The sequence below is a fragment of the Equus asinus genome, chromosome 13, assembly GCF_041296235.1.
Source record: "Equus asinus isolate D_3611 breed Donkey chromosome 13, EquAss-T2T_v2, whole genome shotgun sequence".
NCBI lineage: Eukaryota > Metazoa > Chordata > Mammalia > Perissodactyla > Equidae > Equus > Equus asinus.
Genome location: NC_091802.1, coordinates 11438931 through 11464586, shown reverse-complemented (window position 1 = coordinate 11464586; position 25656 = coordinate 11438931). Strand labels below are relative to the sequence as shown.

At 43.0% G+C, this 25656-nt stretch overlaps 2 protein-coding genes across 3 annotated transcripts; one reads left to right on the top strand and one right to left on the bottom strand.

Annotated features, from left to right (window-relative positions):
• Positions 1 to 75: 75 nt before the first annotated feature.
• NAA38 (N-alpha-acetyltransferase 38, NatC auxiliary subunit) lies at positions 76 to 1072 on the bottom strand. Of its 2 annotated transcripts, XM_014861569.3 has the most exons (3): positions 781 to 1072; positions 407 to 590; positions 76 to 234 (listed from the first exon to the last, which is right to left on the bottom strand). In XM_014861569.3, the coding sequence occupies exons 1-3, from the start codon at positions 859 to 861 to the stop codon at positions 122 to 124; spliced, it is 378 nt and encodes a 125-aa protein (XP_014717055.1). In that variant the 5' UTR covers positions 862 to 1072; the 3' UTR covers positions 76 to 121. The 2 variants fall into 2 exon arrangements, with proteins under 2 accessions (XP_014717055.1, XP_014717053.1); XM_014861567.2 differs by having other exon boundaries at positions 407 to 939.
• A 411-nt stretch (positions 1073 to 1483) lies between these two features.
• Positions 1484 to 5438, top strand: CYB5D1 (cytochrome b5 domain containing 1). Its single transcript, XM_014861566.3, has 4 exons — positions 1484 to 1664; positions 1756 to 1832; positions 1963 to 2181; positions 2803 to 5438. The coding sequence occupies exons 1-4, from the start codon at positions 1484 to 1486 to the stop codon at positions 3031 to 3033; spliced, it is 708 nt and encodes a 235-aa protein (XP_014717052.1). The 3' UTR covers positions 3034 to 5438.
• Positions 5439 to 25656: the final 20218 nt, after the last annotated feature.

Below are 25656 nucleotides of genomic sequence, written 5' to 3'. Positions count from 1 at the left end.
GATAAACCTCCTCCTCTAGGGATGGAGTGTGTAATCCCTGTCCTGGCATCTCAGCTACACACAGACACAGTCCACTTCTGTTACAGGTTTAATGAAGTCTGAAAGGCACGCGCGATCGTGGTCAGAGATAAGGAGGCCCCGCCAGGCTCTCTCTCTGCACCTCAATGGAAACGATGTGGTGTCCGGGTACCATGGCCAGACCCAGCACACGGGGTTCCCCGGCAGAGAAGGAATCTGGAAAGGAGGGTCAGAGCATCAGGGAGGCGGGCCAGCGTGGGCCCCGCCCTTTCTGGGCCATGACTTCCAGCCCCAGAAAATGAGCGGTGCAGACAAGCACTGGAGGAGAACTGCCTTGCGTGAGGCTCGGCCGCATTCCCAGGCGGGTGTGCATTCCCCGGGCACTGACCCGACGGCTTGAGGAACTCCTGCGCCGAGCCCAGGATGACATTGCAGTCGCGGTCGGTGCAGAGGAAGCAGCCGACCAATGTCCGTCCATCTGTCATGCGAATGCGCATAGTCTTGTTGAGCAGCGCCTCCAGCTGCTGTCTTGCGCGCGTAGCCGGCGAGTCCTCGCGCTCCCCGTCTGAGTCCTGCGCGGGGTGGGACACGCGCTGAGACCGCGCCGCCCCGGCTGCCGCCCACCCGCGGAACCACAGCTCCCGACAGCCCGCGGGGCACTCACATGAAGCCCAGAGCCTGCCGGGAGCTGCAGTTCCCCCTTCGTCCCCCCATCTTGCTCCCCGACTGCCCCTCAATCCCAAAACCTGAGCCTGCGCTAACCCCGGCGCTGGAGCTGCTTTGACGCCGGCTGCAACAGCCATTCTCTTCTCGTAGCAGCATGGTTGGTCCAGCTCCGGCCATTTGCCCTGGGGCCTCCTCCGGGCCCTTCAACTTCCTAAGAACCTTTCGGGTCCGGCGATCTGAGATCTCGCGAGCGCTCCCCACCTCTTTTCTTTCGCGAGATCACCGGTCTTCCTCCCCGTCTCCTCGGCAACTGCAGAGATCTCGCGAGCTTCTTCCACTTTTTCAGTGCTATGACTCACTGAGGCCTATTACGCCCGATGTCTTAAGATATCGCGAGAGATTTTACCTCTCTAGTTTCTTACCTATCCTTTAGGAACATTGGAATTTAGCGAGAATACCTATTTTTATAATCGCCCTATTCTTCGAGCGATAGTCTGCCCTAAATATCCCCTGTAGCCCAGGCCACTCTGAATTAAAGCGGAGTGTGTTCGCTTTCCCCAAGAACTACAAGGAACGCAACTCAATTAACTTGAATGCTGGAATCAGACTACCTTTCCCGTGAGCACGCGCAGCCCACCCTCCTCCGCCTCCACAGCGTTTCCTCTGAGTGGACGGTGGCCGGAAAAGAACAATGGTTTCCATGTCAGCGGATAAACGCGCTAGCCTTAGCTCCTGGACGAGAGGCAGGATGCAGTAATGCCTGCGTGCTGAGGAGTGAGGAAGCAACTAAGGGAGCCCGATGACCAATAGAGCAAGAGCCATGCCGCGCCGGGGCCTAGTGGCCGGGCCAGACTTTGAGTATTTCCAGCGTCGATATTTCACGCCGGCCGAGGTGGCCCAGCACAACCGGCCGGAAGACCTCTGGGTGTCTTACCTGGGATACGTGTATGACCTAACGCCGTTGGCACAGGCGTACAAGGGTAAGGGCGACCCTTTGGGCCAGCGTCGGGGTGTGTGTTTGGGTGCCTGGTTCTAGCGTGGCTAGCGTTGACGGCGGCTGCTCCTTCCCAGGAGACCTGCTGCTGAAACCCATCGTGGAAGTTGCGGGCCAGGACATCAGCCATTGGTTTGATCCAAAGACCAAAGACGTGAGTTGTGCTGGAACCTGGGGTTAGGGAAGGGGCACTGGAGAGCAGGGATGGAAAGGAAAAGCAGGGGCTAGCCAGAGACCGAGATAGTGACTGCTCCCACTCTTGGCCCCTAAACCCTGCTTTAAAGATCCGCAAGCACATAGATCCGCTGACCGGTACCCTGAGATACCGCACCCCCCGGGGCCGCTTTCTGCACGTCCCGCCTCAGCTGCCCCGTTCGGACTGGGCCAATGATTTCGGGATGCCCTGGTGGCAGGGGTCGCGTTACGAGGTGGGGCGACTGTCCGCCAAGACCCGGAACATCCGCATCATTAACACGCTCACGTCGCAGGAGCACACACTGGAGGTGAGAACTGGTGCCCGGGAGCATGTTACTGGGAAATTCCAGCAAATCTCGAAGCAGATCTTCAGGCCATCAGCTCTCCCTAACCGGTGGGAGCTGTATTTTCTTCCCTTTTAGGGGAAACCGAGGAAAGCAGGCCACCTGATCCCCAGGGTTGGGAATTCAAGTGGCTGGGTCATAAGGTACTAGAGACCCCTTCATAAGCCCAGGACAGCAGTTCATGCATCTCAGTGACGGTGGTCCTGGGAAGAGCTTACATGCTGTGTTTTGGACAGCAATTGCAATTGGACTCTCTTATTAGTCTACTCTATTGTGGGGATGAGGTGAGGGGCAGTGACTTTTACCCTTTAGTACCATCTGTTTGTTAGAAGTAGCTGCCATAAAGACAGGTAGACTCTGGGGCCATTCACTGCTTGCTTGAGCTCCAATGTCATTTCTGGGACTGTGGAGCGCCTGAACCTGCTTTCGGCCAAGGGAGGCACTTTGATCCCAGCTCTTTCATCTTTTGGGCTCCTCGCCTTTGCTTGGGGAGTGTGTGTGTGTGTGTGTGTGTGTGTGTGTGTGTGTGTGTGTGTACCTGTTCCACCCAGAATTCTGGGGGTGGCATGCTTTCATGTTCTCCAGGTGGGGACCCTGGAATCAATGTGGGAAATCCTACACCGCTATCTCCCCTATAACACTCATGCTGCCAGCTACACATGGAAATTTGAAGGGAAGAACCTGAACATGGATTATACTCTGGAAGAGAATGGGATCCAGGATGAGGAGGAAGAGTTTGACTCTCTCACTATGGACAGTACACTCTACACACCGGCAATACTGCTCTACTTCAATGATGACCTCACAGAGCTATAGGAAAGGAGATGTATGCTCATGTAGACTCAAGACATATTTTGAGTTTGGCTGTTTCTGTGCCCTGTAGGAAAAGAGGTGGGGATGTGGGGGTGCTTGGATCCAGATCTCCATTCCACTCTGGGAACTGGCCTGTGGTTCCTATGCTCTCCTGAACTGTAAAGGTCCTACTCCCCGGGTCCATTATAATTTACTCTGAAAAAGTTAGGGAGAATGCTAGAAGTGAACTAATTTTTAGGAATGCTACAAGATGAAGTATCTTGGATGAGGGAGATGTAGGACAGGATAGCTCAGGCAGAACTTCTTGATAGTAAGAGAAAGAGAAGTCCTACACAGGGGTGAGGGATGGAAGAACTTTTTTGGCAATGATGGACATGGGATGGCTGCAGGAAGATGGGATTTACAAAGACAGGAATAGGAAATGTCTATCACCGGCCATATAAAAGTGGCTTATCTCTGAATAGTATCTGGCAGGTGAAACCCAAGGGGAAGAAAGGAAGTGAATGGTTACCAGGTAATTCAGGCTAGATATTATGCTATGTGCTGTATACACACTGTTTGATATGACTACCCCATAAGATGGATACCATAACTACTATTTTACAGATAGGTCTTTTGAAGCTTAGCAAGATTTAATAGCACAAAGGTATACTAGATAGTAACCAGGATGCAAACCTAAGTCTGCCCAATTCCAAAGTCCATATTCTTTTCAGCATAAAGGGACTATCTCAATGTCCTAGGCTCATTGCACAATGGGAAGCTGCAGGCCTATTGTGTAGTCAGCCGTTTTTTTCCTGCAGTTATTGCCTTTGGAAGGGAGTTAGCAGAGTTCAGCTGCACCAGAGGAGACAGGGAAGGCTAAGTGTCAGCTGACCATTAGCTATGGGGATACTTCCTGGTTAATCCCTAGCACAAATTTTCTTCTGACTTTTTTGAGGCAAAGAGGTGGGTATATACTGACTCCAGGAAAAACTAGAGTGGGGAAACGGTCTTCGGATCGGGACACTTTGGATGGGGGAGCAAAAAGGAGGTAAATGGCACAGTATATTCATGATAGGCCTGTGCCTCTTAGGGAAGGTAAGTGAGGCACAGTGGACTTTGCAAGATGGTAACTCTGCAAGAGGGGGCGTGACAGGGGTCCTCCTTAGAGAGGAGCTCAGGAAGTCAGAAAACTGGTGACCAAAAGAGAACCACCATCGGAGGCAGTACCCAGATTTGGTCCCCTTTAACCTAAGCAGGCGTGGGGAATGAGAATAACAGGAGAAATTCCTGACAGTAGCAGGCAAAAAAGAATCAGGGAGAGGTTGGTGCATCATCCTGGCAGAGGGCACCAGGGCCCAGTGCAGGGCAAGGTGGCCCCTGTGAGACACTGGGTGAGCTGCATAGGAGTTTTATGAGGGGCTGACTATGAAAGGCTTGGACAAAGGTGGAGACATCTGTATTGGCTTCAGCGGTTATCTGAACTCACTGTGAGACTGAGGGCTTCCACTCAGCCCTATGTGCTCCAAGACTCTGTGAACTGTCTGAATCATTTTGATGTTTAATCAGCTCTGCAGTTGTTTCATGTGTGTCTTGTCTGCTCAATTAAACCCTAAAGTATTTGAGAACCAAAGCTATGCTGTTGCTTTAGCACCAGACTCGGCCTGTGCCTATGGGATCTGCCCAAACCCATCCCTCTTGCAGAGGATCCTACTTCAGTATCTCTTGCCAGAAACATCCCTTTCTTAACGCACCCAGACACTCTCCAAGTAGATTCTATCTCCTAAATATCTCTGGAACCCTTCTCTTCTCCAAGCTATCATCACCTCTTTTCTAGACTGCTGTGGAAACTTCCCAACCAGTCCTCCCATTTCCACATCTGTCCTCCACAGAGCAGAGTGAGCTCTGAAGAACAAACCTAAAGATCTAACTTTCCTCATTCAGATTTTGCAGTGGCTTCCAGTTGCTTTGGGAATAACGTCCTAAATTCAAAGACTGTGCAGAAATCACCCCCTGCCGACCTTGCATATCTCATCTTGCATCACTCCTCTTTGTTCCCTATGTTCCAGCTACCCAGACTGGCTTTCAGTTCATTAAATGTCTTCTTGCCTCAGAGCTGTCACATAGACTGTTCTCTCTGCTTGCAACACTCTTCCATTTTCCACCTAGCTGATTCTAAATATTTCTTCCTCAGGGAGACTTTCTCTGATTTCTTGGTGCAGGTCAAGACTTTCTGTTAAATCTTCTCTTAGCACCATGCATATTTCAGAGCACTTCTTATAATTGTAATGTTAAAATTATGGATGTAATTGGCTGGCTGGCTGCTAGATTGTAAGCTCATGAGGGCAGAGATCATGTCCATCTTGTTCACTGCTGTATTCCCAGTGTTGGGTAAACAGCTGCTGCTCAATAAATTTTGATTGTATGAACTCAAATGTTAAGTGAATTCATCTGTTTATAATAACTAGTGGATGGGATGCTGTGTCCTAGGAGGCAAGGTAGGACTAAGAAATAGATGTCTGGATCTTCTGCTGTAATCACAGGTTTCTTTTTCCTTGCTTCCCATAGAGCCAAGACCAAAAATTACTCCGGAGAGGTTCTTCCTCTCCCCAGAGATTTTCGGGGCAATCGACCTGTCATTTCTCCACTTGGCCACCAGGTGGCTGTAATTGTCTATAGAGTCAGGGAGAGGAGGCTGGAGGAGGGAAAACACTTCCAAGTTCTAAAAAGGTTAGGACTAAAGGTGGCTTTGACATTTATATGGGAGGGAAGGATCAGGAAAAAAGGAAAAACCACATGACCACTATTCTATTAGCATTAGATTTATTCCTGTTTTTAATTTTTTCCACAAGTACATGCCAGGAAAGGAGAGTAGTTTGACAAATAAAACTCGTGGGATAGGATAAAAAAAGACAAAAACAAACAAACTCATAGGGGGTCTGATTACAGGGGTGGGTGTGTATGGGGTAAGGCACAGAGCTGTGGAAGGAATAAAGATCACACATTTTTAAGACAATAGAGTACATTCATTTATGAATACTTACTTGTTCTTTTTTTTTTTTTTTTTTTGTATAAAACTTTCCACTAGGCACCACCTTGTTCTCTAAATATCCAAGACTGGATATTTGCATGAGAAGTATGTAAATAATGCCTTGGCCTAAATCCTAGAAAGTAAATAGAAATTAGTGTAGAGTCTAGTCCTTGTGATCTCTTTAGTTTTGGAGGGAGGTGGGGTGGCAGTTGGAATATTAAAAGGAAAGCTGCCTGTCCTCAGTACAGCATAGCAGCTTCAGAGGACTCAATGGGCAAATATTTCCCACAAGCCTTAGTTCCTATAGGCACACGTCACTGGGGGTAAATAAAGAGGTGCCCATTTCTTGCAGGAAGCTTGCCTGCTCAATGGGATAAAAGATACACACATGAAAAGGTAAATGACAACAGTACATGATAAAGGACAAAATTATGGTATAGAAAAAGTTTCCACCCTCATGGTGAATCACAGGTGGATTCTTAACCTGGACCTCCAGAAATGGTTTCTAAATATTGTATGTGTGTGCGCGCGCAGATGTCTATTATTTTGGAAAAGGGTTCTATAATTTCCATCAGAGTTTCAAAATGGCCCAACCTTCTGCCCCTGAAATAGCACACCCATACACACAAATAATAATTTAAAGACCCTCAAAAATAAAATATCAAGGGGCCTGGCCCGGTAGCCTAGCAGTTAAGTTCATGCACTCTGCTTCAGTGGCCCAGGGTTCACTGGTTCGGATCCTGGGTGTGGACCTACACACCGCTTATTAAGCCATGCTGTGTGGCAGGCATCCCACATATAAAAGAGAGGAAGATGGGCACAGATGCTAGTTCAGGGCCAATCTTCCTCTGCAAAAAGAGGAGAATTAGTGGCAGATATTAGCTCAGGGCTAATCTTCCTTAAAAATAAATTAATTAAAATATCAAAGGTGAAAATACAATGTGGGCCCAGGATTCCTGGCATCTGTCTCAACAGTCTACCTTCAACCTATTACACCTATATTGCCATAGCAGCAATTCCTAAAGCTTTAACCCTTGAGACTAAGTTTATGACTAGTCTGAACCATTTTACCACTGTCCCAAATTCTAATCTGGATGTACCTTGGAGCTGAGTGAGGGCATCTATCATTTGGGTTTGGGACCGTAACGCCCAGTCATGACATCAGGTAAGGTTAATACACCCAGCTCCCACAGCTGAGTTTAGGTAAACCACATAGATGTGTTGGTACTGGGAGAACAGCCCCTTTATCATGGATCAGCAAGAGGACATGGAGGGTTAGTTGTAGAGAAAGCAGACAGAATTTAAAACCTGAATGATCTTGGAAGTCAAGATTAGGCATTCAAAATACTACAAATAAATATGCAGCCCAAACACTGGGTATTCTAGGCACATGGGAAACTCTAAAGAAAAAGCTGGTGAATGAGTAAGTGAAGCGAGACCACCAAGACCACTAAAGTGGGGTCAGGGAAAAAGAAGGTTGAGATGAGGCACAAGATGGTAGAGAGACTGCTAGAATTAAGTCTCTCTTACTGGGAGCAGCTCAGCTCCTCCCCTTTGGGAGCTTAATGTTTAGTGGGAACTTGGGCATCCAGCTTCAGTCATCTGACTTACTCATTGCTGTATCCCCAACAGTCATACAATGCTGGCATAGAGTGGCAATAAATACATTTGTTTCAGGAATGAACAGTACACGTAACCCCTGCTATTTGAAATGTCTGAACTGAGGAGCCAAATAGTTTCAGATAATAATGTGGTGTCCCATGCCACTTGCTGCCTTTCACTATTTGAAGAAAGCTGAAGAGATATCTGGATAGTGAATGACATTTGTGCTGATAAATTCTTCCAGTCCTCTTATAGAATAGTAAGAAAGATGAAATAGTCCCTTGCCCTTAATGAACAGCCTAGAGGGGTAGATATTACTCCATCATAGTTTATCGGTTGAGAATGTATTTGGCTGCAAGTAACAGAAGGCTGACTGCTGGGGCTCAACTACAAAGGATTCATTTTTCTCACATCATAAGAGAGTCTGTGGTGTAGTGACTTCACTACATAGTTCATCAGTGTCTCAGGTGGCTCCTATTTTGATCCTGATGTTTATCACCTTTTTGGCTGCTCTACTTCTAGCCTGTCTTGTGGGCAGGAAGGAGGAAAAGGGGAAGAAAGAAAGGGCAGTGCCTATATCAAAGCAAAAAACTTTCCCAGACATCCTTAGCAGAACTTTGATTATGTCTCACTCACAGGAAATGTATTACACAATGACCCTTAGCTGCAAGGGAGTCTGGGACAGTGAGTATTTCATACTGACATCCACAACAAAAGCAGGGTCCACTATTATTATAGGAGAAAATGGATACCAGGTAAGAATTAGTGATATCTTCTACAAGAAGTGTGAAAGGTGTATTCATCCATTCGTTAACAAAAAAAGTTATTAAGCACTTTGTGCCAGGAACTGTTCCAGGTACTGGCAATAAAGCAGTGAATGAGACAGGCAAGTTTCCTGCTTTACTGGGACTCATACTCTGTGGGATAAACAATAACAAGCAGACAAGATCATTTCAGATAGCGCTAAAAGCTGTATATTATACATGTATATAGATACACATATAAATACACACACACGTATATACATATACCAAAAGCATTATAAAGACAAAGAAACAGAGCCACACGAGTGAGCGATGGTGAATGATCAGAGGCTTGCCTGAGATGATCACAAAGACTGATCTGTATTACCTGTAGATCTGCATTTACCTGCATTGATCACTTACTCCTCACAACAAACTTAAGTACTGCTTTTATTTTCACTGAAAAAAGGAAACTGAAGCACGGAGAGGTTGAGAAACTTGCCAAGGGTCACACAACTAGTAAAGTAGCAGAGGTAGGCTCTGAACCAAGACCCTCTTAGTCACAGACCACCCTCTTAACCACTGAGTGGCACCACCTGCCTGCATGACAAACATAAGATGCTCTTCCAGTTACCTATTGCTGCTTAATAAAACCATCCCAAGACTTAAGTGGCTTAAAACAACAATCACCATTTATTTTGCTAATGAATCTCTAATTTGGGCAGGGTTCAGCAGGGATAGCTCATTGCCACTCCAACAGGTGTCAACTGGGTGGTCTGCAGGAAGCTGGAGGACTCATTTTCAAAATGGCTCACCCACATGGCTGGCAAGTTGATGCCGGCTATTGGTTCTTCTCCATGTGGGTCTCTACACAGGGCAGCTTGGGCCTCCTCATACATGGTGGCTGGGTTCCAAGAGCAAGAATCCCAAGAGAACCAGGAGGAAGTGGAATCACCTTTTATAACCTCGCTTCAAATCCAAGGGGAAGGAACTAGACCACCTTTCAGTGGGAAGAATATCAGAGTTACATTATAATAAGAGCATGTTGGATATGAGATAGTATTGTGGCCATTTTTAGAAAATACAATCGACCACAGATGCATTGGAGGCAAAAAGGAGGGATATCCCCTCAGTCTTGGGTGGGAGTGGAGAGGTGATCTTTGAATCATGTGTGTGTGTGGGGAGTGGGATGTGGATACTTGAGCTGAGCCTTTCTTGAAAACATAAGTTGGAATCCTGGCCCCACTATCCATTTATTCAATTCATTAATATAATACTGAGCATTTGCTATGTGTAAGGCACAGTGCTGAACTCTGTGGCTACATTAATTAATAAGACACAATTTCTGCCCTCAAGGAGCTTACAGTTTAGTGGGAGATCCAGAGAAGTTTGTGAACTTGTCCTCTTGCTTCCACTTGTACATAGCAGCCAAGGGAAGCTTTTAAAGTTCCTTTGTTTAAAGCCTTCAAAGGCTTCCTACTCCTCTTAAAAGGACATAGGACACCCTAACCATCGTCCACAAGGCCCTGAATGATTTGGCTCTTCCGGGCTCTTCTTTGTTTCCCACATTAGCCTTTCAGTTTCTGAAACTCCTCCAAGCTCCTTTCTGTCATGGACTTCTCCTAGTCTGTTCCTCTGCATGGAGCCCTCCACCTACACTCATCACTGGACCAACTCCTGCTCCTTAAAGTCTTTGCTTAAATGTCACTTCCTCAGAAGTCTTCCTTGATCCCTTCAATTATGTCAAATCTTTCATCACACCCTCTCAGGTGGCCCTGAAACATCATAATTACAGTTAAAATATTTAGTGTAATTCGTTGTTTAATGTCTATCTTCCTCTATTCTTAAGACTATAAGCTCAAGGAGGGCAAAGAGCATGTCTTTTATTTGCCACTGAATACCTAGCCCCTAGCCCAGTGCCCAACCCAGAGCAGTTAATCAATATTCATAAAATGAACAAATATAATGTGATAAATGCTACAAAAAGGCTAAGTATGACATACCTCAAGTACATCTAAACCCAGTCTGGGGAGATCAGGGAAGTCTTTCTGGAGAAGCATCATCTCAGGCTGAGACCTGAAGGACAGAGGAGGTAGCCAAGTGAAGAGAAGGGAGAGGGTGAGGAGAAAGAATAAACAGAATAAACTGTGCACAGTTTAGAGGTGAGAGGGTGTGTGGTGTGCTCAGAAGCAGAAGGAAGTGCAGCACAGGAAAGCTAAGAGGAGATGGGAGGCCCAGGGAGGGTGGGCAATGAGAGACGGTGAGGCCAGACTAGGTCATGCAAAGCTTTGTAAACCAGGCTAAGTTTTTTTTTTCCCCTAAAGATTGGCACCTGAACTAACCACTGTTACCAATCTTTTTTTTTTCCTGCTTTTTCTCCCCAAATCCCCCCAGTATGTAGTTGTATATTTTAGTTGTGGTCCTTCTAGTTGTGGCACGTGGGACGCCACCTCAACATGGCCTGATAAGCGGTGCCATGTCCACGCCCAGGATCTGAACCCTGGGCCACCGAAGCGGAGCGCGCAAACTTAACCACTCGGCCACGGGATCGGCCCCTAAATTTTTTTTAAATTGAGATATAATTCACATACTATAAAATTCACCCTTTTAACTTGTACAATTCAGGGTTAAGGATTTTATACGGAGAATGGCATGATTGGATTTGCATTTTTAAAAGGTGACGACTACAATGTCAAGAAGGAATTGATTTGCAGGGGGAGAAAAAGGGAGGAAAGAAAGTGGAGACAGGGAGACTGATGCTGTTGCAGCAGTCCAGGGATGAGAGGAAGGGAGCCGAAAATAAGTTAGTGGCAGTGGAGATCAGAGCAGATGAACTGAGGTTAAGAGAGAATTGCACAACTTGGTAATTTATTTGGAGGGGGTCTGAAGCAAAGGGAGGAGTCAAGGATGACACCCAAGTTTCTGGTCTGGGTGACCGAGAGGATGATGAGTCCACTGACAGAGAAAGGTAATGCTGGAAGAAGAATTTGGGGGGGAAGATGATGTATTTTTAGTTAGTTGTATGAAATCACTCTGGGGCATACAAATACAGATGTCCAGATCTTACTGGATATATGGGACAAGATCCTGAAGAGAGCTCTGGGCTAGAGTTACAGGTGTGGGAATTATCAGCAGAGAGTAACTGTTGCCAAAGTTAAGGGTGAGATCACCTCAAGAATGAAGTGTGATCTAAGTGGAGGGCCTGAGGGGAGCAATATCTAAGGGAGGGGAGGAGAAGGAGACTCAGAAGGAAGAAGTAGAGTGGTGAGCAAGACCCAGGAAAACGGTGCCATGAAAGCCATAGAATATTTGAAAGGAGGGAGTGACAAACAGTGTGAAATGTTGCATAGAGGTCAAGTAAGATGAGGACTTGAGTGTCCACGGATTTAGCAAACAGCAAAATGATAGTGAGTTAGAGAAGTCAGGCATGAATGGGACATTCACAGCAGAAATCCAGCTGCAGAAGGGAGGAGATTTCTGGCTTTGTAACCACGCACAGAATCCTTTCCTTCCTTTAGATTCCATTTTTTCAACCGTAAAATATGGATAACAGAAGTCAGGTTTCACTAAGGACAACAGGCATAAACCAGGACATGGTCACTAAAAAAAAAGCTACTTTACAGTGTTGTTGAGATTAAATAAGATAAGGAAGGGACAATGCCCAGCTGTACAAAAGGTCCTTGGAATAGGCACTCAAAAATTTTATTTTTCTTTCCCTTTCCTTGTGTTAGCCACTCTTTATTTAGTAATAAATGCTTCCCTTGGGATATCCTGAGATTTAGCATTATTCAGTATCCAGGTAACATCTGTCATGATTAGAAAATTAGTAGACTATGTCTGTGAGTAACATTTGGTTTCCCACCTTACAACAGTGTTTGTGCCTCCATTAGAATTATTTGAGTCCAGGGCCGGACCTGTGGCCGAGTGGTTAAAGTTCTGTGCACTCTGCTTCAGCAGCCCAGGTTCACGGGTTTGGACCCCAGGCACGGACCTACTCCACTCATCAGCCATCCCATGGAGGCATCCCACGTACAAAGTAGAGGAAGATTGGCACAGATGTTAGCTCAGGGCTAATCTTCCTCAAGCAAAAAAAGAGGAGGATTGGCAACAGATGTTAGCTCAGGAAGACTCTTACTTCCCAAAAACAAAACAAAAAAATTGAGTCCAGTAAAATGTACTTTGTTTCATATCATGTTGAGCTTATTTATAGAAAGCAAGGAAATGGGGCCAACTATTGTGAGCAAGAGTAACTAAAGTCAGCCCTTGGCTCCTTCAGTTCAAGGTGCTGTTCATAACTCAGGTTGTGAATCCTCCCATCTTGCAATCATCTTAAATGACTGTCTCTTTAGTGAGAAATGGCTAATAGTAAACTTGTTTAGAACAATAGCTACCAGTTACTCAGCACCTTATAGCCAGTGCCTTATGTGAAATCCTCATTACCACCATGTGAGTGAGGCATTAATATCCTTGCTTTACAGTGAGGGAGATGAGACTTGAGGAGCAAGTAGCTTGCCCAGGATCACTGTTAGTAAGTGGCAGAACTTGGATTGCAGGGGCTACCTGACTCCAAAGCTCAAATTCTTTCTCTAATGGAGAGAGTGGATAACTTCATTAATTGGCTCTGGAATACAGCTTAGGAGTGATACAGTTTTGGAATATAGAATCTTAAAAAAAATTAGTTGATTTTAATTTACTAATCACATCCAATTTAGTCTGAAATTAAAATGACTCTCCTTTTAATTTCAGAGAGCTTGGTGGTGAAAGGACCCATGAGCAAGCAGAGGGGCAGGAGGAACCAGACAAATCTGTAATTTGAAAGACGGTTAAGCAGCTGGGAAAGGTGTCAGGGCAATTCTGCTGAGGCTTGACAATAGATGGAAAGCAAGGCATTTCTAGCTGGCCAGTCAACAGAAAACTATAGGAAAGAAATTGTTAAAAGGCAATGTCAAAAGAGAAAAAATGTTTTTTGCCATTTTGTATAGGACTATTATATTCAGTTTCCATCGTAGTGGTCAATCAAAGCAAGTCTAAAAAACCAGGAGAAGACAAAGACAATGATTCGGGTCTTTTATCTTCCTCTTCTTCTTAGGGTATCCCCTTTACTCAATGAAGAGCAAGGGAAAGGATTTAGCTGAAAGGCAGTGATAGAAGTGTGAGCAGATGTGAGATCACAGAAGTCAAGCAAAAACTATTTCAAGAAGGGGGGTAGTCAAGTTAAGAACTCAAAAATATCCTCTGAATTTTTTGGTAATTTGGTAAAAGCAGTTTCAGTGGAGTGGTGGGGCAGAGATTGGAAAATGAGTTGGCAAGTAGAAAATGAGTGTGCATAATTCTTTCAAGAAGCGCAGCTGTGGGTGCCGGCCAGTGGCACAGCGGTTAAGTTCGCAGGTTCCGCTGTGGTGGCCCAGGGTTCGCCGGTTTGGATCCTGGGTGCGGACCTATGCACCGCTTGACAAGCCATGCTGTGGCAGGCGTCCCACATATAAAGTAGAGGAAGATGGGCACAGATGTTAGCTCAGGGCCAGTCTTCCTCAGAAAAGAGAGGAGGGTTGGCGGCGGATATTAGGTCAGGGCTAATCTTCCTCAAAAAAAAAAAAAAAAAAAGAAGCATGGTTGTGAATGGGCACAGAGAAGTAGGGTGGCAGCTAAAGGGGTCCAGAGTATCTCTTTCAAAGGTAGGGAGACTTGAGCATATTTAAATGTGATTGGGAAGGAGCAAGGAGAATGGGAGGTAAAGGAGAGTTAGGGGATCACTATTAACTATTAGTCCCTGAGAAGGTGGGAGGGCCAGAAGCCAGAGCCCAAGTGTAGGGATTAGCTTCAGACAGGATAGGAGGGAGGGAGGATAGGACAAACATGCATACAGTTAAATATGTTGGTTTAGTGTCAGTATTTCAAGGGCGTTCTCATCTGATGATCTATCTCCTGGAAGTAGATGATAAGATTTTCCTTCTTTTTTTTTTGTTAAAGATTGGCACCTGAGCTAACATCTATTGCCAATCTTCTTTTTTATTCTTCTTCTTCTTCTCCCCAAAGCCCCCCAGTACATAGTTGTATATTCTATTTGTGGCCTGTGAGATGCTGCCTCAGCATGGCCTGATGAGCAGTGCCATGTCTGCGCCTAGGATCCGAACCAGTGAAACGCTGGGCTGCCGAACAGGAGTGTGCGAACGTAACCACTCGGCCAAGGGGCCGGCCCCTGATGAGAAGACCTTCTCCTGGAGCGTAAGGCAGAGGAGGTTTGAGGAATTTGAGGAAGGTTTGAAAAAGTCGCCATGGAGCACTGAAAGGAAGCTGACTAGGAAAAAGGATTTCTGAGCAGGGACACTGGTCTGAATGGTCATGGTGTTTTCTTCAGCAATACTTTGCATCCTGGATATAAATAGACAGCCAATGTGATCCAAGGTTAGGGGTTTGCAGGAGGAAAATAAGGAAGACATTGAGACACTGGCAGGAGGGTGGTTGAACTGACAGACCATGGAATCTAAGTTGGCTGGGGAAGGAGGAGAAGACAGAGTGGAGGTGATTAGGAGAAACTGGAAGAGTTCAGGAATTAGAGTGTCTCATGGGTCCAAGAATGGTGAATAAGTGAGAGAGCTGGAAGGACAAAAAGCTGTAGCCAAGTAGGGGCTGAATGTAATATTTCAGAAGAGGTAATATTTTTTCAAAAGAAGTAAGAATTTAACATTTCCCAGAGGTGGGAGACAGACGTGGAATGGAGAAAAGGTCTCTGATTAGGAAGTCCAGGGCAGGACTGAGCCAGGTATCAGTCTTCAATGAATGAGAGGAATGATAAGGAGGTAAGCAGAGGACAGCAAGGGAGAGAAGTGGAGGGCTATACAGCAGACTGCAGGAGCCTTAAAGAAATAGGGACTCATCACAAAAGATAGGGCAATCTGGAAGCAACCAAGGAGATCAAGAATTAGATTCCCTCAGGTATGTGGTCTGTTTCCAGGTTTATTTTCCATATTATTTTAAACTATTTTAGGACTGCCAAACTTTATGAGCAAATGTTTGACACTATCTCCTCTTCTCTCTTTCCATATATTTTTGAATTAATTTTTTAAACTTAGTTTTATTTTTCATTATAGAATATGTGCTTTTTGCAGAAAATTCCAGGTAGAGAAGCATAAAGATGCAAAACAAAAATCACTCTTATTCTTATCTCTCAGCAGAAACCAGTATTAACATTTCAACCACTTCCTTCGACTATTTACCTACATGGTTGTGATTATACTACATATATGATTTAAATTGTTTTATGAAATTAACATTAGGTCATAAACATTTGCTCGTGTCATTCTGTCAATGTGGCAAAAGGTTAATGAGTAAATCTACGTGAAGTGTACGTGGTACTCACTGTACTCCAACTTTGCTGTAGGTTTGAAGCTTTTCAAAATTAAGAAGTTACAGGTGGGAAGGAAACTAATCTCAAAGAAAGAGCAAGGGAATGAGAACACAAAATTCAGGATACCAGTTGGGTGGAGGCAGGAGAGAAATGTGGAATATGGAAGATCATATGCTCTAAAGATATTGCTAATGTTATTAAACCAAGTGATAGACACACGTTCATTTTAATATTGTTTGTGGTTGATATATATATATATATATATATTCTTTTAACCTACAAAATAGTTCTCAAAAATTATCTCAATAGATAAATTTTTAAGTTAAAAACCTCCATAGAGGGGCCGGCCCCATGGCCAAGTGGTTAAGTTTGCGCGCTCCGCTGCGGTGGCTCAGGATTTTGCTGGTTCGGATCCTGGGTGCAGACATGGCACCACTCATCAGGCCACGTTGAGGCGGCATCCCACCTGCCACAACTAGAAGGACCTGCAACTAAGATATACAACTATGTACTGGGGGGGATTTGGGGAGATAAAGCATAAAAAAAAAAAAAAAAGATTGGCAACAGTTGTTAGCTCAGGTGCCAATCTTATAAAAAACAAAAAAACCCTCCATAGATAACATTTTAATGGGTTCTCATAATCTTTAATTGCTATGTAACTTCCTCATCAAAACTAGCTGTGAAGGTGACCAATTGCCAAATACGTTTTTCAGTTGCATTCTTTTTTTAAAAATTGAGATCTAATCTATATGCCATAAAATTCACTGTTTTAAACTGTACAATTCAGGAGTTTTCAGTATATTTACAAAGTTGTGCAGCTATCACCACTACCTAATCCCAGAACATTTTCATCACCGCAAAAAGAAATCCCATACCCATTAGTAGTAATTCCCCCATCCCCCTCTCCCCTCGACACCTGGCAACCACTAGGCTATATCCTATCTCTATGACTTGATCTACTATTCTGGACATTTCATATAAATGGAATTATACAACATGTGGCCTTTTGTGTCATTTCTTTCACTAAGTAAAATGTTTTCAACGGTCATCCATGTTATAGAGTATATCAGTACTTCACTCCTTTTTTTTTTTTAAAAGGAAAGTTTTTGTTTGTTTGTTTTTTAAAGATTGGCACCTGAACTAACAACTGTTGCCAATCTTTTTTTTTTTCCCCTCCTGCTTTTTCTCTCCCAATCCCCCCAGCACATAGTGGTGTATTTTTTTTAATTGTAGGTCCTCCTAGTTGTGGCATGTGGGACGCTGCCTCAACGTGGCCTAGATGAGTGGTGCCGTGTCCACACCCAGGGTCCGAACCAGTGAAACCCTGGGCCGCCAAAGGCGGAGAGCGTGAACTTAACCACTTGGCCATGGGGCTGGCCCCTTCATTCCTTTTTATGACTGAATAATATTCCATTGTATGGATATACTGTATTTTGTTTCTCCATTCATCAGTTGATGGACATTTGGGTTGTTTCCACTTTTGGGCTATTATGAATAATGCTCTTACAAAGATTCATGTACAAGTTTCTGCATGGACATATGTTTCAATTCTCTTTGGTATACACCTAGGATTGAAAGTGCTGGTCATATGGTAAATCTATATTTAACTTTTTGAGGAACTGTTAGTTGGTACTCCTCTTGACCTCCATGAACCATTCAGCATCAATATCATGCCTTCCTTCTGGAAGCTGTCTTCTTGCTCTATCACAATAACACTATCTGGTACACTTCCCACTCTAACAACTTCTAGTTTTTTCTTTGGCTTCTCTTCTTTCCCCTCCATTCTTTAAAATTCCTCCAAGGTTCCAGCCTTTACTCTTCACTTGATATACTAACAATTCAGACCCTTTAAAGAGTACCAACACCTACCATAACTTTCTATCATGAACTTACCACTCTAGCCAGGTGAGGTCTACATATTAGTACTCACTAAATACTTTCATACTCAACTTAGACTGCCCTTCTTCCTCCACTCTCCTATATAAATCTCAGTTATCGTTTGGGGCCTACTTCAAATACAACTACATGTGAAAGTTCTTCAATGATCCCCCTCCCCTGACCAAAACCTCTCTTCTCTGAACACTCAGATTTTACAGCCCACAGCAATCATCACTACATAAATTATTAATTAACTTTTCTTGTGTGTTTATGTCTGATCTCAAATGTCTCTCCTCCCTCTACCTAGCTAATCTCTTGGTCTAAAAAATGTTCAAGTTGTTTTAAATGATGCACAATGAAAAAATAAGTTTCCCTTCCCAGTGGTAATTACTATAGTTTCTTGTGTATTCTTCCAGGAATATTCTATGGATATTCACATATTTTTTTCTTTCATCAATGGTGCCATATTATATATGCTCTTCTGCACCTTGCCTTTCTTCCCTTCATATTTTAATTAGTTTTTAAAGTAGAACCTCACTAATGTTTTCAAAAGTCTAACTACATTACATCCATTGATTATACTTTGCTGACATATTTTTCTTCTCAAAGAACTAAAGATTAGTGAGGAATTCTTTAGAGAAATCATCCTATTTTTTGTCCCATTTGGCTTCAATTGCTAATGTGATCATGAGGCTACTTAAATTTGTTTACACAAATAATAAATGAATACCTTCTCATTGTCAAAATTCAGAATTATCAATAAAGCTAAATATTCTCCTTCATTACTCTTTCCCAAAAGTAACCACTGTTACCAGTTTGGTATGTATATGTCCAAAATTTTCAAAGGCATTTATATACATATAAATGTATCTGTAGAAACATATACTATTGTTTTTAGTTTCTTTGAACATAAATTAACTAAATAATATCATAATGTATATATTGTTTTGCAGCTTTTTTCTACTCAAAAATACAGTAAAGAATCTTACTATTTAGATGTAACTCATTTTTCTTAATTGCTGTGTAGTTTATTTAGCTATTCCTAACTGTTGGAGATTGATAGTGTTTTCAATTTTTTGCTATTACAAACAATGTTGTAATGGACATCTTTGTATATGTCACCTTATGCACAAGTGTGGTGACTGTTTCTCTAGGGAAGATGGTAAGAAGTAGAACTCTGTGTCAGAAAACATGTAAAGTTTGAAAGTGTACTAGATACAATTAAACTGACAATTGCCAGTATAGTTGTTATAGTGTAATATAGTTGTTATAGGTAATGTTATATATGTGACCGTCAATTTCACATATTAGTTCCTTTAAAACCCTCGGACATCCCATTGACTTAGAAGTCATTTAACATGTAGTGGAAAGAACACCAGACTAGAAATTGGAAGATATAAGTTCAAGTCCTGGTTCTATCCCTAACAACTAACTTGATCTTAGGCAATCCTTTCAACGTCTGGGCCCAGTTTCTACACCTACAGAATTAGACTAAAGTGATGTTTCCTAAGATATGGTACCTATACTATTGGTACCATGCACAAGATGCTTTTATTTTTTATTTTTATTTTAATAATTATTTGTATTTTGAAATAAATTTGGAAAAATATACTCTATCAAATGAAGAATTTATGGATATTATTTCTAGTAATATAAAATTTACTTTTTAAAGGACATTTGTTTAATTTAAAGAAAAGTGAATTGACTTAAAGAAAAATAGTATGCATATAATAGTATAGGTGGTATGTAAATGTGGTAAATCAAGAATATGATATTTGAAGGACTAAAGTTTCTTTCTTCATAAAATCAAGAGGTTAGATTAGAGCAGTAGATCCCAGACTTTTAGATTTCAATGGCCAGGAAAATGTAAAAAAAAAAAAAAAAAAAAGTTAGTGATCAGCATGGAATTGCTCACTTTTTATTTTGCTAACTAAGGACATTAAGAACAACAACAAAATCCAAACCTATATACCCATTTAATAAAAAGATATTAAAAATGTTTTGTGACTATAAAAGAAGTACATGTATGTTGAAAATTTTTCAAATTGTACAGAAGTATAAAAAGTCATTTTCTTTTTCTTTCTTTCTCTCTGTAAAATCTATCATGGAGATCCTTCTATACAGATCTACCTCATTTTTAAAAAGGATGTTTTTAATATAATATATTGTTAAATATAAGCATGTATATATACATACACACACACATCATATATATATTACATATAAACATAGTATATGATATAATTATACTATATAAAAATATATAGAAGAAATACATAATCTCAGAACAAAGGACAGACCTTCCTAGGAAAGGCCAGGTGGCAATCTTATTTATCCATTTGGTAATCACTAGGTTTAGATGACCTTCTATCTCTAAAATTCCATGATTAAGTCTAGAATATCCTCAGCATTGACATGCCTTTCCTTATTATTACTAACCTACATATTTCAAAAGACAACTAGAAGTCTCTTTAACTTCTCCTTGGGTAAGAAATCATAGATTGCAAAGTGCTTTCTCAGTCCTCTGACCTGTTTGTTGCCTGAGTTCATGTCTGTACTCCATCAATCATTCTCACTGGTTCCCTATATCAGGGTTTTAACCTGGGTTCTATAGATTTCAGGGTATTCATAACACCATGAAAATATATATGGTATTTTGTGTATATACTGTTTTTCTGGGGATGGGTTTATAACTTTCTATGATCCAAAAAAGGTTAGAAAACTGTAGCTTTGGATTAAGCTTCTTGGTTTTGTTTTAAATAAATAATCTTATTGTTAGCTTGGGAGTCCCTTGCAATTTTTTCTAGTTCTTTTTTTGTGGCAGGGGGCACCTAATTTCTGGTTTGTATTCATGGCTGCTGCATGCCTGAGCTCCTTGTTCTCACTTTAATGGTCTTTCCTTTATTAACAGAAAACATTCCCCTCTACCAATTTAGCCATATGGCATTTTAATTTTTTATTCTATTTTTATTTTTTGAAGTACAAAAAGATAGAAAAAGGCAGAGAGTGATGCCAACACTGAAACTGACAGGCAGGGAGACAAGCAGCTAGAGACAGTGATACACAGAGGCACAGATAAAAGGCCTAAGGACAGATAGAATAGATAGGTAAAAGAAATATAGAGGCACCTGGAAACACACAAGGAGAGAAACAAGAACTGAGCAGATAGAGAAGAAGGATGGCAGAAAAAAAGACAGGCAGGCAAGGAGAGAAAGGAAAATGACTGGCAGAGAGGCAGGCAAAATCACCAAGATGGACACAGACAAACAGAAAGGGGTAGAGAGAAAGAAGGCAGACAGAGAAAGGAAGAAAACAATAAGGAAAGAAAGAAGACAAAGTGATAATAGTGTTTTATACTTCACGGTGCTTTATAATTTATAAAGTGCTATCACATACATTATTGCAGGCAGACAGGGAGAATCCAGCAGACAGATGGGGTGATGAAGGGACACAGGCCAATCAGACAGAAGAGAGGGAAGATGGCCAATCAGAAAAAGAGGCTAGAATGGAGCCCAAGACAGATAGTTAAGAGGAAAGACAGAACCAAGAAAAGAGAAGTGAGAGAGGGAGAGGGGAAAAGAGAGGAGAGACACAGAGATGGAGGCTGCAAGAGTTAAATTCAGGAATACAGGCAGTAAAAATGCAGAAATGAAAGAACAGCGTATCGCATGTAGAAGTTTTGTTGTTTTTTTTTTGTTTTTTTTTTTTTTTGAGGAAGATTAGCCCTGAGCTAACTACTGCCAATCCTCCTCTCTTTGCTGAGGAAGACTGGCCCTGAGCTAACATCCATGCCCATCTTCCTCTACTTTATACATGGGACGCCTACCACAGCATGGCGTGCCAAGCAGTGCCATGTCCGCACCTGGGATCTGAACCGGTGAACCCCGGGCCGCAGAGAAGCGGAACGTGCACACTTAACCACTGTGCCACCAGGCCGGCTGGCCGGCGTGTAGAAGTTTTATCATCATCTTGAAGAGATCTGGTTAGAGGCTCTGTCTTTGTTTCCCCCAGGGAGTTACATCTCCTCTAAGGTGGCATGTGAGAGGAGTCGGAAGGATGAAAAGGGAGAAAAGTTTTAGTAAGAAGCAAAGCTTTTTAGAAGAGGAGGAAGATAAACTTCTTGCACAGGCCTAGGTCAGCGTCCTAAGGGTGCTGCTGACCCAGAAAGGATTTAGATTCATATGCCTTTAAAGAATTCGTATAGACTATGGGAAAAGCAGAGTAGGCCTCTAGCTCCTCTCTGTGCATGCAAGCTCAGCTTACAAACTATCTGCACTTATTAATTGTACCTATATTTATGTGTTATTTTTCAGTACTACCAGTGTTTTCATGTCTTTTCTCAATTAATACGTAGTTCAGTGACAAATAGACCAGCAAGGGTGTGCTGTCAAAACAACTTATTAGGCAAAGTAGAATAGGAGACTAGGTGAGAGCAAGCCCTTCCTAAGCGCTGCTCAGGTACTGATAGTAAAAGAATGCAACCAGCAACGGGTCAATCAAAAAGATAAGTGCCATAAAGCAGAACCAAAAAGACACAAGGCAAGAGATGGCAAGCTCAGCGAAGGAGGAAGGAGTACTGACAGACTGACAGAGGAAGACGTTTCCAGCAAACTGGGAGAGAAGCAGGAAGAAGGGTAGCAAAAAGCAAGTAGACTTTCCTATGTGCAGACTCGAACAATATCCAAAAACTGTCAAGAAGTGACTGCCCCTGAGGAGAGGAACGAGGGGGCTGGGGGAGAAGGAGAGGGGGAGGCTTACTCTTCACAGGATACTTTTAGTACTTAATTTTGTACCACGTGTATGTACTATTTAAAAGTTAACTGAAAAAAAAGAAGAAAAAAGCAAACCAAGGAGAGACGTGGACAGCAAGAGCCAGCCAGGCAGGCAGACAGCAAAGGCAGGAAGACAAGGAGAGACTGGAAAAAACGGCAAAAAGACTGAGGCAGGCAGACTGTCTGAGGAAAAGACAAAAAGAAAAAGAGACAAATGAAATGGAGGCAGTGAGAGAAGACAGGGTAGGGGACATGGGAAGGAGGCAGATAAGACTTTAGGGCAAGCGGGTCACTGAGAGGTTTGGGGTAGAGAGACCGCCACCATTGACAGGATGTTGGTATAGAGGAAGCCAAGGGAGGAAAAGCTGATAAGCAGACAGACTAAAAAGATACAAGCATTAAACAGTGGGATAGCAGCAATCAAGCAGGGTAGACAGGCAAGAAGACAGACATAGAGGGAGGCAAGGAAAAATCATGAACTTAACAGGCATAAATAAGAGGAGGAACAAGTAGAAGGGCAAGATAAGAGGCAAACCAAGATAGGGAACTACGGCAGGGCCTGGAAGGTAGACAAACCAAGGCTAAAAAAGTGATAGAGACAGGCAGGCGGGGAGACAGATGGCTAGAGAGAGAGTGGTGGGCAAACAGCCAGAGAAGCAGACAGACAACCAGAGAGAGAAAGAGGCTGCCAGCCAGTCAGGGAGAAGCAGACAGACAGGCAGGCAGGCAGGCAGACAGACACCATAACAGGAGCAAGCAGGTAGAGGGGCAGGTAGAAACAAGGATAGAAGAAAAATCAAGAGGTCAGTAGGGAGAAAAAGAGAAGAGGAGACGCAGGCAGACGGGGAGATGGACAAGAGGAGAATCAGGCAAATTAACAGATTCATATGCAAAGCACACTCAAGAGAATGACGAATGTTTGTACAGGGATGCACACAGCCACCTTTAGCCACCCACACCTGCAGCTCATGGCACATGTGGCAGGCAGGCAATGGCACTCAGCACAGAGGGAGAGGGCACAGAGGCAGAGAGACTGCGGTGCACCTGATGCGCAGGGTTGCCCACATACATGTGGGGACACTCTTCCCAGACACACACAGAGGGGTTAGAAAGAGGGGGAGTCAGGCACACATGAGGAAGAGGCACATGCAGTCAGGGCCTGGAATACAGAAGTAAACAGAAAGAAGACAGACATAAAAAGTCACTTAGAGGTGACAGAGCCTCAGAGTCAAAGGGATGAGAAAGACAGTCTCTGTGAAAAAATAAAGACGCACACAGAGAAGCCTATACATAGAAAGGAGGATACCCAAATGGACTAGTACAGAGAGACTGAGAAAGAGGACAGAACAAAATCAGTACAGGAATGATACAGGAACAGAGGGAAGAGAATTCCAAAGGCCAGGTTAAGAAAAAGATGGAAATCAATGCTCGATCCAGTGCATTAGTGTGTGTGGGGTGGTGGCACATCAATAAAGAACATTTTAGCTTCCTAAGCAAAACTTTGCATAGTATTCTCTGTCACTAATACTTTCTGGTCACTGCATACCTACCCCTGCCTCTTAAGGTGCTCCTGAACACTGCAGGGGCTGCTGGGCGGCTGGCAGCTCTATTTAAGAGGCAGTGAAATAACCCAGGAGAGAAACAACTCCACAGGCATGGGATGGGAAGCAAGGGAAGGGGCAAAGTGAGATCAAAAGAATAGGAGGAAACTAGAGAAAGAAAAGGGTGACAAGAATGAAAAAGGGTAGACCTGAGCTATTCACCCTCCTTCTTTTGCTAGCATTGCTCAACTGGCAAGTTTTATTTTATGACTTCTCTGATCAAATCTGACGAGAAAGCTACTTTTGGACTCCTTTTCAACCTTCCATCTGATTCCTGGTAGCGCTTTTAAAATAAACACTGGAGTATAATGGGAAATCGTGGGTCAGAAAGTTAGATGAAAATGCAAGTGTAACCCCCTACCTCTTTCTTTTTCTCAGTCCTGGTTACTTTTCTCTTTCATGGTACCTCAGCTTCTTCCACTTTATCAGTGTTGGAGATCATGAAGGAAGGGAAATATACTGAAACGGGAGAAAAGAGAAAACAACTTGACAATCTTCAGACTTGACTCTCTCCCCCTTTATTCTAAAAATCTGTTCTATTTACCCCTAATTTCCCAAATCAGATGAATTTTATATTCAAGCAATTGGGGGACAGGAGGGAGAGGTAAAGGAGAAAAGAGTGAAGATAAAATTTACAACAATTATAAATCACTGAAAAGGCTGGGCAAAGGGGAGAATCAAACATGGACTCCTTTGAAAAAAACTCAATCATCGTATCTATTCATATCTCTCCCCCAAAAGTCACTAGGATTTCTACCACTTATTTAAAGAAAGAAAAAAAAATCCAGTACCGGTTCTCACTTAAAAGATACGCACACAATTAAACGCGTTTTGACTTCAACGAGGTATGTAGAAACAGAGTTATACATAAACATATATTTCATCTTTTTCCTTTTCAATGCCTGAAGGGGAAAAAAACCTTCACATCAAACCACTCCCTTCTGAAGTATTCAGAAAAAAAAAAAAAGCTTTTCTTTAAGAGAAAGGAGGTGGGGAGGAAGAGACTAGTAAAGAAAAGAAAAAAATTTGAATCTAGTTGGACTAGTATCTAACTAGTTAACCTTTAACAATTTATGCTGATGTCAGACTGAGCATGAGTACTGATTAATGCCCCCCCTCAAATATTTTTTTATAAGGGGGGAGTTAGTCACAGCAGCCATTTTTGTTTTATGCAGAAATCCTTCATGCCCCCCCCAACGCGCATAGACACACACACACACACACACACACACACACACTCAGTACACAAGGAAAATATCTCTATTAATCTGTGCACTAATCAGTTATGAAAAAAGGGAGAAATTTGTGGGTTTCTGGGTAGAGGCTTTGAGATGGGGGTGTAACAGGGAGGAGAATGGGGGGGTGAAAAATGAAAATATTAAGCCAGCCATTTTGTTTTAAAAGGGGATTTTTTCCCCCCTCTCCCTTTCTTCATGGAGGGGGTGGCGGTGCTGGAGGGGGGGTTGTTTTAAAAATAATTTCAAGGCGGCCATCTTAGTGCCTCAGCTCTGAGAAATATTTCTGAGCGCCCCCCTCAGAATTTAAATATATTTAAAGCAACAGAGAGGGGGGTAGAGAGAAGTCGAAAACTTTTATATATATATATATATATATTTTTTAATCCCCCTTTCTTGTTCTCCTGGGAGGAAGGAGAGAGGGGGAAAAAAACGTC

Excerpts from the sequence above, each read along its gene's own strand:
- NAA38 (XM_014861567.2), bottom strand. The coding sequence starts at position 821 with ATGGCTGTTGCAGCCGGCGTCAAAGCAGCTCCAGCGCCGGGGTTAGCG. Across the intron at positions 235-406 it reads GGAGTTCCTCAAGCCGTCGG|ATTCCTTCTCTGCCGGGGAA; the intron begins GTCAGTGCCCGG and ends CCTCCTTTCCAG.
- CYB5D1 (XM_014861566.3), top strand. The coding sequence starts at position 1,484 with ATGACCAATAGAGCAAGAGCCATGCCGCGCCGGGGCCTAGTGGCCGGG. Across the intron at positions 1,665-1,755 it reads GTTGGCACAGGCGTACAAGG|GAGACCTGCTGCTGAAACCC; the intron begins GTAAGGGCGACC and ends GCTCCTTCCCAG. Across the intron at positions 2,182-2,802 it reads CGCAGGAGCACACACTGGAG|GTGGGGACCCTGGAATCAAT; the intron begins GTGAGAACTGGT and ends CATGTTCTCCAG.